Below are 11,726 nucleotides of genomic sequence, written 5' to 3' on the forward strand. Positions count from 1 at the left end.
GTAGCAGAGGGACAGTGTGGTGCTTTACAGATCCCAGCACTGACTCTGCCTGCATGGTAGCAGAGGGACAGTGTGGTGCTTTACAGATCCCACCGCTGACCCTGCCTGCATGGTAGCAGAGGGACAGTGTGGTGCTTTACAGATCCCACCGCTGACCCTGCCTGCATGGTAGCAGAGGGACAGTGTGGTGCTTTACAGATCTCACCACTGACCCTGCCTGCATGTTAGCAGAGGGACAGTGTGGTGCTTTACAGATCCCACCGCTGACCCTGCCTGCATGGTAGCAGAGGGACAGTGTGGTGCTTTACAGATCTGACTGCTGAGTGTCCCAGGGCGACAGTGTGGTGCTTTACAGATCCCACCGCTGACCCTGCCTGCATGGTAGCAGAGGGACAGTGTGGTGCTTTACAGATCTGACTGCTGAGTGTCCCAGGGCGACAGTGTGGTGCTTTACAGATCCCACCGCTGACCCTGCCTGCATGGTAGCAGAGGGACAGTGTGGTGCTTTACAGATCCCACCGCTGACCCTGCCTGCATGGTAGCAGAGGGACAGTGTGGTGCTTTACAGATCCCACCGCTGACCCTGCCTGCATGGTAGCAGAGGGACAGTGTGGTGCTTTACAGATCCCAGCACTGACTCTGCCTGCATGGTAGCAGAGGGACAGTGTGGTGCTTTACAGATCCCAGCACTGACTCTGCCTGCATGGTAGCAGAGGGACAGTGTGGTGCTTTACAGATCCCACTGCTGACCCTGCCTGCATGGTAGCAGAGGGACAGTGTGGTGCTTTACAGATCTGACTTCTGAGTGTCCCAGGGCGACAGTGTGGTGCTTTACAGATCCCAGCACTGACTCTGCCTGCATGGTAGCAGAGGGACAGTGTGGTGCTTTACAGATCTGACTTCTGAGTGTCCCAGGGCGACAGTGTGGTGCTTTACAGATCCCACCCCTGACCCTGCCTGCATGGTAGCAGAGGGACAGTGTGGTGCTTTACAGATCCCACCGCTGACCCTGCCTGCATGGTAGCAGAGGGACAGTGTGGTGCTTTACAGATCTCACCGCTGACCCTGCCTGCATGGTAGCAGAGGGACAGTGTGGTGCTTTACAGATCCCACCCCTGACCCTGCCTGCATGGTAGCAGAGGGACAGTGTGGTGCTTTACAGATCTCACCACTGACCCTGCCTGCATGGTAGCAGAGGGACAGTGTGGTGCTTTACAGATCTCACCACTGACCCTGCCTGCATGGTAGCAGAGGGACAGTGTGGTGCTTTACAGATCTCACCACTGACCCTGCCTGCATGGTAGCAGAGGGACAGTGTGGTGCTTTACAGATCTCACCACTGACCCTGCCTGCATGGTAGCAGAGGGATAGTGTGGTGCTTTACAGATCTCACCACTGACCCTGCCTGCATGGTAGCAGAGGGACAGTGTGGTGCTTTACAGATCTGACTGCTGAGTGTCCCAGGGCGACAGTGTGGTGCTTTACAGATCCCACTGCTGACCCTGCCTGCATGGTAGCAGAGGGACAGTGTGGTGCTTTACAGATCCCACTGCTGACCCTGCCTGCATGGTAGCAGAGGGACAGTGCACTGCTTTTCAGATCCCACCGCTGACCCTGCCTGCATGGTAGCAGAGGGACAGTGTGGTGCTTTACAGATCCCAGCACTGACTCTGCCTGCATGGTAGCAGAGGGACAGTGTGGTGCTTTACAGATCCCACCGCTGACCCTGCCTGCATGGTAGCAGAGGGACAGTGTGGTGCTTTACAGATCCCACCGCTGACCCTGCCTGCATGGTAGCAGAGGGACAGTGCACTGCTTTTCAGATCTCACCGCTGACCCTGCCTGCATGGTAGCAGAGGGACAGTGTGGTGCTTTACAGATCCCACCCCTGACCCTGCCTGCATGGTAGCAGAGGGACAGTGTGGTGCTTTACAGATCCCACCGCTGACCCTGCCTGCATGGTAGCAGAGGGACAGTGTGGTGCTTTATAGATCCCACCACTGACCCTGCCTGCATGGTAGCAGAGGGACAGTGTGGTGCTTTACAGATCTCACCACTGACCCTGCCTGCATGGTAGCAGAGGGACAGTGTGGTGCTTTACAGATCTCACCACTGACCCTGCCTGCATGGTAGCAGAGGGACAGTGTGGTACTTTACAGATCTCACCGCTGACCCTGCCTGCATGGTAGCAGAGGGACAGTGTGGTGCTTTACAGATCCCACCGCTGACCCTGCCTGCATGGTAGCAGAGGGACAGTGTGGTGCTTTACAGATCCCACCGCTGACCCTGCCTGCATGGTAGCAGAGGGACAGTGTGGTGCTTTATAGATCCCACCGCTGACCCTGCCTGCATGGTAGCAGAGGGACAGTGTGGTGCTTTACAGATCCCACCGCTGACCCTGCCTGCATGGTAGCAGAGGGACAGTGCACTGCTTTTCAGATCTCACCGCTGACCCTGCCTGCATGGTAGCAGAGGGACAGTGTGGTGCTTTACAGATCCCACCCCTGACCCTGCCTGCATGGTAGCAGAGGGACAGTGTGGTGCTTTACAGATCCCACCGCTGACCCTGCCTGCATGGTAGCAGAGGGACAGTGCACTGCTTTTCAGATCTCACCGCTGACCCTGCCTGCATGGTAGCAGAGGGACAGTGTGGTGCTTTACAGATCCCACCCCTGACCCTGCCTGCATGGTAGCAGAGGGACAGTGTGGTGCTTTACAGATCCCACCGCTGACCCTGCCTGCATGGTAGCAGAGGGACAGTGCACTGCTTTTCAGATCCCACCGCTGACCCTGCCTGCATGGTAGCAGAGGGACAGTGTGGTGCTTTACAGATCCCACCGCTGACCCTGCCTGCATGGTAGCAGAGGGACAGTGTGGTGCTTTACAGATCCCACCCCTGACCCTGCCTGCATGGTAGCAGAGGGACAGTGTGGTGCTTTACAGATCCCACCGCTGACCCTGCCTGCATGGTAGCAGAGGGACAGTGTGGTGCTTTACAGATCTCACCGCTGACCCTGCCTGCATGGTAGCAGAGGGACAGTGTGGTGCTTTACAGATCCCACCGCTGACCCTGCCTGCATGGTAGCAGAGGGACAGTGTGGTGCTTTACAGATCCCACCGCTGACCCTGCCTGCATGGTAGCAGAGGGACAGTGTGGTGCTTTTCAGATCCCACCGCTGACCCTGCCTGCATGGTAGCAGAGGGACAGTGTGGTGCTTTACAGATCCCACCGCTGACCCTGCCTGCATGGTAGCAGAGGGACAGTGTGGTGCTTTACAGATCCCACCGCTGACCCTGCCTGCATGGTAGCAGAGGGACAGTGTGGTGCTTTTCAGATCCCACTGCTGTCTGTCCCAGCCTCGAGGAGGTGGACAGTAAGGTGTCATATAGATTTGACTACTACCATTCCTGCCTGATAATTGTTGCTCTTCTCCTTGCAGATGCCTCTCGAAGCCTGCCGGAGTTTGCAGAGATTGATTTACAAGGGAAGGTTTTGCCTGATGGGTTGTGTGCAGAGGAAGTAAAGGCATTTCAGGTGCTGTATCGAGAGCACTGTGAGGTATGCATGAATTGGGCTAAGTATCTTCTTTGCTTCTTCCAGCAGCAGCGGGGGAATTCAGGGTAAAAGAGCAGAACTGCACTGCTTTCTGGCAGTGGTGCCACACGCCTGCACTAAGGGAATAATTTTGTAACATTGTGCCATAAAATAACTCACACACATATGTCCACTTTGAAAATGATGCCACTAAATCTACCCACACAGGACTCACCTGCTAAAACAGCCACACAAACGTCCTGAATGTTTATTTAAAATCTAAACCCCTCCCCACTTCCACCCTTACTCAGTCTGCACACGACGCTTTCCTGCATGTCAGGGAGACAGTTTTTTAGCAGGCGATTTCTGTATGTAAAGCACAACAGCCAGCTCCATAAGGTGGATGAAGTCATCAGGTGCAGAGTCGGATCACTTTTCTCTAAAAGCCCAGAAATGCCTTCCCGCGCTCGCACCCCTATGCATGACTTTTCTGTGCACAGTCTCTCACAGCATCACCACATCCATCTTCAGGATGCTGGCAGAAAAAGAATCGACTGATAGGAAAGGTTCAAGAGTCCTTTTAAGAAATGTAAATAATGTGGACATAAATTCTCCATAGTGGATTTACATTCCCTTTGCCTTAAATGATATAGCTAACTGTGGGACCTGTGGACAGATGTCCCCAAGGGAACGTCGTCTGAAATATGAGCAACTGCACTCATCTGATCAGAAAAACAGTCAAAATAGACAGATGGTGGATGCTTAATCCTTGTGGTATCCCTTTCCTTGCTGTCTCCACAGCTGCTGGAACGGCAGTGTTAATTTTCTGTTCCCTGTACGTACCCGGATCAGTCTAGAACGCTGGGTTTTGCCTCCCTTCCAGCAGATGGAGACAGAGAAAAACTTGAAGAGCACCCCCTCTTAACCTGGTGTGCCACCTGCATCTCTCCAGTATTTCTCTGTCTCCAGCAGAGGGAGGTGGTGCAAAACCTGCAGTCTTGACTGATTCTTCGGTGTTTAATTAAAAAAAATTTCATACAAAGATCAAGCAGGACAAACAATGGTGCACAACGGAGCTGTGTGTGGATAGGAGGGTGGCAGAGTGGGAGTGATTTTCTCCAGGTGCCACTTGTAAGGTTGGCAAGAGATTCCCTTGTGCTTAGAAACTCTGCTCTTTTTGGCAGGCGATTGTGGATGTGATGATAAACTTGCAGTTTACGCTAGTGGAGACTTTGTGGAAAACCTTCTGGAGGTACAACTTAAACCAACCCACTGAAAGCACCTCCTCTGCAGTAATGTGAGTACCCCACCCCCCCCCCTGCGTGGCCTGCTCATACCTTTACAAAGTACTGCGGAACGGGCACACACGGGCACAATCAGTCTGAGCAACGCTGCAGCACATTCGTGTTACGAAAGAACAAATAGCAACCGAACCACCAAGCAGGTCCTGACTGCTGTGGGAGTTTAAAAGCACAGAGTGACCAAGAGGAGCCCAGTTATGACTCCAAGCGAATGCTTCTCTATTTCACTTTGGTTTGTTCACGTTTTGTTTACACTTGCACTATTTCCTAGTTGCCTGCATTTCTACTATGACTTCTAATGTTTTGTTAACATCAAAATGTTTAGAAATCTGGTCAGACCGGCATACAGTGATGATCAGTAACTAGCAGCTGGGTCAGCCTTGCAGGCAGCAAGAGCAGAGAGAACCAGCCAGGTTTGTCTGCCAGATTGCAGGCCCCAAATGCTCAGGCAACAGGCACGCTAGTCTTGATGGCTGTTTAGGGGAGGGGTGCTGGATGTGTGCTTGTCCGTCTCGAATAAGGAGCCATGGTATGTGGCTGGCAGCTGGGCGAGATCCTAGTAGTGTGGTCAGGAATAACTGGCCAGTAGTGATGCATTAATCAGAGAAGCTCTGCAGCAGTACTGATCAGATACACGTAGAGGTGTCGGGAGAGGCCAGAGCCATCGTTCTGTTATACCCCCACCCTATATAAAGAAATGAGGCATCTCACTGCTGTATCCCCAGACACGACGAGGCAGAGAAACGGCTTCCTAAAGACTCCTTGGTGATTCTCTCCAAGTACGAGCCAGTGCTGAAGTGGACGAAAGACTGCGATAACAGCCTGTACCAGGGGCTGGTGGAGATTCTTATCCCCGACGTACTGCGACCCATACCGAGTGAGTGCACTGGCGTCACTGGCAGGGGGTGGGAGGGGAAGAGGTCATCAGCCAGGGCTAACAGTGATAGGGAGTCCTGAGTGATGGAGGGAAGAGCAGAAAGGCAGAAGCTGGAGTGGAGGGCAAGAGGGAGGCAGTCAGCCAAAACCCCAACAGGATGAGAGAATGGGAGAATACAAGCGCAAATAGCACTGGAAGGAGGAGTCTCTCATTCTGATTCTTTCAGGTGCCTTGACACAAGCAGTCCGCAATTTTGCCAAGAGTTTGGAGAGCTGGCTCAGCAGTGCCATGATGAATATCCCTGAAGAAATGGTTCGTGTGAAGGTGAGATCTTAAGTGTCACCGTACTGCTCCCCTGCCGCTCCTGCCCGTGCCCATATGAGGCTGTCAGGCCCGGGCTTTATCCTTGCTGTACTGCTCCTCCTGCACTGGCTGTTGCCTCTCATGAGAATGGGCTCAAGCCTCTCTATGATCCAGACTACTGGGGAAGCAGATGAAAAAGATTCCTTCCTGCTGCCTGCCTCCTGGATGAGTGCCCGTTTGTCTGTCTGAACTCACCACTTTTGTCCTGTCTGTTTTCAGGTGGCAGCAGCGAGCGCCTTTGCTCAGACACTGCGACGGTACACCTCCCTGAACCACCTGGCACAAGCAGCCCGGGCCGTGCTCCAGAACACGGCACAGATCAACCAGATGCTGAGTGACCTCAACCGTGTGGACTTCGCAAACGTACAGGTAGCATATCTCCCCCTCTTTGTGTCCATACAGCAGCCAAGAGAGAGGTGAAAAATGTTCTTCCTGGAATTTGGATCTCAGATCAGCTCAACTGAATAGCAAAAAAAATCAAGCAGAGGCTGCAGCCGCGGCCACAATACTCAGTAGCTGTATGGAAAATGTGTAGGGCAGCAGGGGGCGCCGTCTCACGTCACCAGGAGAGGAGGGTGCGACGCTTGGCCGTCTCTTAGCTGTGCTTCTTTCTTTGCTCAGGAGCAGGCCTCTTGGGTGTGCCGGTGTGAGGACAGGGTAGTGCAACGGCTGGAGCAGGATTTCAAGATGACACTGCAGCAGCAGAACTCCCTGGAGCAGTGGGCAGCCTGGCTGGACGGCGTCGTGAACCAGGTTCTGAAGCCTTACCACGGAAATCCCAGCTTCCCCAAAGCAGCCAAACTTTTTCTCTTGAAGTGGTCCTTCTACAGGTAACTCTCTCAGTCCTGTTGCTTCACATTGTCTCCTCATGTCTTGACTTTCTAAGCAATGTAGACTCCTTGGATTCTCTCAGCTCCATGGTCATTCGGGATCTGACCCTGCGTAGTGCTGCAAGCTTTGGATCCTTCCATCTCATCCGCCTTCTCTATGATGAATACATGTATTATCTGATAGAGCACCGTGTTGCCCAGGCCAAAGGAGAGACGCCCATTGCAGTCATGGGAGAGGTGGGTACCAGCAACTGACTTGTGTCACCTATGCAAATGAGTTTCTCTCTCTCTCTCTGCCTGCTAACAGTCAGATGGAGACGGGGACAACAAAAGCTCAAAGCTGACTTCAGGAGTCTGGTGCTGCCTTCAGCTCTTCAGTACTTCTCCGCTCCAACAGATGGTGCAGACGTATGGACTGGTGCCGCAGCTACGAGTATGCTGCTTCCTGGAAGGCTTTAGGCCCAGGCTCCTGGTGGAGCGTAGGTCAAGCCTTGGGGGCTCTCTGGTGGGACAAGTTCTCCCTGGGGTACTGACTCAGTAGGGATCTGAGTTCCTGTACAGTGGGTCAGGTACGGGGTGGTCCCTGGTGACTTGTTTCCTTACCCATACGTGGAGCAGGGATTTGTACAGTGCTGTGCACATCTAGTAGCACTTTACAAATAAGTAATAGTAGTATTACATACAGCCAGTCAGCTGCAGGATCTGTTTTTGAATCATGGGCAGTGTATGTTCACATTTGGTCCTGCTACACCAATCCAGTTCAGTCTCAACAGGTGGGTTATGTCCCCCTATCAGCAGATGGAGACAAAGCACACTGTTCCTGTTCATACCCCAGATCAGTCCAGACAAGTGGGTTTTGCATCCCTACCAGAGAATAAAATCTTTTCAGGCACTGCTACATAACAGAGAGAGTACTACCCTGCAGTCCCTCAGTCTTTCTCGCTCTCCAGCAGATGGTAGAGGTGCAAACCTGCAGTCTGAAAGAGAAGTATAAAAAAAAATATCTTTTAAGGCCGTAGCACCCACCACCGGGGCAGTGGTATGTCTGGTAACAGCAGAAACGGAAGAAACCACCTTGGGCATCTTCAGGCTATCCAAGCAGTCCTGAGGTAGGGGATAGCCCTGCCCCCTCTGAGTCCTGCCTCCGGGCACTCCCATTCCCGAAGAAGCATAAGCTTATGCATGGGATGGAATGGAAACGTACGCGCAGGAGCCCCAAATCCCGCCAGGAGAGGGTCCGCGTTAGGAGGCATAGCAGCCATGACAGTGTCCTCCGGAGGAACCTCTACTCCCCAATTCTTGCAGAACAAAGGAATAAGAGGTTCCAGCTCTGCAGAGTACGCGTGGGTCGTCCCCCTCTAAAAGGAGGAGCGGAGAGAAGAGGGTCAGGATCCGGAACAGAATCAGGAACTTAAGGAGGCTGCGGCGGATCTGGGGGTGGAAGGACCCCGGGGACCACTCTAACCCGAACAAACTCCTGGCCCTCTGGCTCCCTAGGCTGCGGAGAATAAAAACGCGGGGCCTTAGGTGGAGGAGATCCAAAAGGGGGATCTTCTTCTTCCTGCAGACTGGGGAGATAGGATTTGTGCATAAGAAGCACAAATTCTGTATAAAAAGCAGGCTTAGACTTCCTGGGGGAGGAAAAGCTCAAGTATCCCATGCGGAGAATGAGGAGGGCTCAAATCATGGGACTCTGAAGTTAAAGGCGCTGAGGAGGGACCCTCTCCGCCGAGTACAAGCCTGTTCGGGAGAGCCTTGTGACAGGCTCTGCACAGGCAGTGCAAGGATTAGAGCGAGGCATCAGCTGCGAAGAAACAAGCGGAGGCAGAGACTGGAGCTGCCCACGTTACTGACATAAAAAAGGGCAAGGCTTGAAATGAATCAAGAAATACCTCTCTTCTTTCTGCTGAAGTAATTTCAAAGGGCACAGCCCCCCTGGACCCCCAGGAGATACTGTCTCCTAGTTAAAAGCCAGAAAACTTTCAAATAAATATAAAATTAAAACACTGGTTAATGCTTGCTTGATCCAGAGAAACAATAAGGAGATGAGAAGGGGAAGCAGGGGTGCAGCTGCCTGCATCTGCTGGGAGACAGACACATGCTGAAGGCAGCAGGGGAGGGTCTGTCTCCATCTGCTGAGCAGGATGCACAACCCAGGGTCTGGACTGATCCGGGTACGTACAGGGAACACTGGTTAATGCTTGCTTGATCCGGAGAAACGATAAGGAGATGAGAAGGGGAAGCAGGGGTGCAGCTGCCTGCATCTGCTGGGAGACAGACACATACTGAAGGGAGCAGGGGAGGGTCTGTCTCCATCTGCTGAGCAGGATGCACAACCCAGGGTCTGGACTGATCCGGGTACGTACAGGGAACACTGGTTAATGCTTGCTTGATCCGGAGAAACGATAAGGAGATGAGAAGGGGAAGCAGGGGTGCAGCTGCCTGCATCTGCTGGGAGACAGACACATACTGAAGGGAGCAGGGGAGGGTCTGTCTCCATCTGCTGAGCAGGATGCACAACCCAGGGTCTGGACTGATCCGGGTACATACAGAGAACACTGGTTAATGCTTGCTTGATCCGGAGAAACGATAAGGAGATGAGAAGGGGAAGCAGGGGTGCAGCTGCCTGCATCTGCTGGGAGACAGACACATACTGAAGGGAGCAGGGGAGGGTCTGTCTCCATCTGCTGAGCAGGATGCACAACCCAGGGTCTGGACTGATCCGGGTACATACAGGGAACACTGGTTAATGCTTGCTTGATCCGGAGAAACGATAAGGAGATGAGAAGGGGAAGCAGGGGTGCAGCTGCCTGCATCTGCTGGGAGACAGACACATACTGAAGGGAGCAGGGGAGGGTCTGTCTCCATCTGCTGAGCAGGATGCACAACCCAGGGTCTGGACTGATCCGGGTACGTACAGGGGACACTGGTTAATGCTTGCTTGATAAGGAGATGAGAAGGGGAAGCAGGGGTGCAGCTGCCTGCATCTGCTGGGAGACAGACACATACTGAAGGGAGCAGGGGAGGGTCTGTCTCCATCTGCTGAGCAGGATGCACAACCCAGGGTCTGGACTGATCCGGGTACGTACAGGGGACACTGGTTAATGCTTGCTTGATAAGGAGATGAGAAGGGGAAGCAGGGGTGCAGCTGCCTGCATCTGCTGGGAGACAGACACATACTGAAGGGAGCAGGGGAGGGTCTGTCCTATTATGGGATGCCATCTGTCTCCATCTGCTGAGCAGGATGCACAACCCAGGGTCTGGACTGATCCGGGTACGTACAGGGGACAGATTAGATGTTTTTGCTGGAGGACACAGCTTATGGAGCTGCAGTTTTCAAGGCAGTCCTTGTTTCTTCCCTAAGTAGTTGGACTTGGGTAATTCTCATCTTTTGGGACTGAAATAGGTGGATTCATTTTCTTTCCATTAATCCTGCTACACTAATCAGGAAGCTGGGCCAAACAAACTGGAAGCAGTAGCAGAAGATACATGCATCTATTTCCAGGGGTCCAGGCCTGTCTTCTCCCTGTACTGCTGCCCCCTCCCATCATTTTGGTTTATTCTTGTTCTATTTCTCCTCATTTCTGGGACAGGTGAATGATTTGAGAGGACTTACTTAAAGTTCATTTATACTGAGAATAATAGTTTGTTTTCAGTGCCTTGGGTGCTCCTCTCTGCTGCACCATCATCCCAGGAGAAATCTGTTAGGAGCGGGGCATAACCCATCTGTTGGGCCTGAATCGGACTGGTGTAGCAGGATTGATGGAAAGAAAAAAACTTACACATAAACATTTCTTTGCTTTCCAGTTTGCTAACCTGGCGAGTTCCTTGAATCCTCTAGACCCAGATAAAGGTAGGAATATCTACTTCCTCTTTGGGGCTTGGATCTTATTTTACAAGAGAGTAACTGTAGCACAGAGGGGAAGAGCACTGGTAAAAGAGAGAGGTCCTGCAAAGCTATAAAGGAACCCAAAGGCACATGCCAAAAGATTGACCGTAGCCCGCTGACAAACCAAAAAGGCAGAGGACTCGCCCACAGAAGGCACTCGGCACGGAAGTTGCTGTTATCTGTGCCCTTCTCTTCCACTGCCAACTGATTCTGGGCTTGAGACGTCCCACGTCAGTGCAGAAGAGACTGTGAGTGTAGCCAGAGAGGGATGCAAAGTCACCTTTTAAACCTTGCCCACTTCTGTAGAATAATTGTTTGTCTGGACTAGACTAAGCTGCAGGGAGCAGGGACTGTCTGTTGCGCCTCTGTACAGTACTGCATGGGTGTAGTAAGACTTTAACAATAGGCAGCAGCACGAGCCCAGCATGGAAGGTGCAGGTAAAGACAGTGCGACTGCCAGTGCTCAGTGTATGATGGGGCTAAGGTGGGACAAGGGGTGTAATCTGTGCTCTCCCCTGTTCTCATTGTGTGCCTTAGATGAAGAGGAAGAGGAGGAAGAGGAGAGCGATGAAGAAATGCCACAGGAGCTTTCCCTCCATTCTGAGTCCACAACACTGACTGCTGACCCCATGGAGCCCCCCTCTAAGCTGGCCCGGACTGGGGGGATCTTTGTGCAAGCACCCCCTTCCACCTAACCTCTTGGGAGTCTGACTGCCGCACGGAGCAGGGAGTGACCGGGCCTCACTGCAGGGATGCTGCTGCTGCCGCCACTAGCTAGAGCGGGAGAGTCCCATCTCCCCAACGCTTGTCCCTACAGTGATTGTCGAGTGATGACTGGAAGAGAGGAGTCCCTGCACTGGTTCCTCCCATCAGCCACCCTTAAACAATGCACACCAAAGGCTTCTTTCAGAGAACGGCTCAGCTCACCCTC

General features: G+C 52.9%; 1 protein-coding gene across 1 annotated transcript in view; it reads left to right on the forward strand.

Annotated features, from left to right (window-relative positions):
- RFX1 (regulatory factor X1) overlaps positions 1-11,490 on the forward strand; it is an 85,598-nt gene extending 74,108 nt beyond the window's left edge. The window contains 9 exon segments of the mRNA XM_029585711.1: positions 3,441-3,559; positions 4,720-4,832; positions 5,562-5,713; positions 5,940-6,037; positions 6,296-6,445; positions 6,698-6,906; positions 6,990-7,143; positions 10,714-10,759; positions 11,333-11,490. Of these exon segments, the coding sequence (XP_029441571.1) occupies positions 3,441-3,559; positions 4,720-4,832; positions 5,562-5,713; positions 5,940-6,037; positions 6,296-6,445; positions 6,698-6,906; positions 6,990-7,143; positions 10,714-10,759; positions 11,333-11,490 (1,199 nt within the window).
- Positions 11,491-11,726: the final 236 nt, after the last annotated feature.

This window comes from Rhinatrema bivittatum, chromosome 19 (genome assembly GCF_901001135.1).
Source record: "Rhinatrema bivittatum chromosome 19, aRhiBiv1.1, whole genome shotgun sequence".
NCBI classification, from domain to species: domain Eukaryota; kingdom Metazoa; phylum Chordata; class Amphibia; order Gymnophiona; family Rhinatrematidae; genus Rhinatrema; species Rhinatrema bivittatum.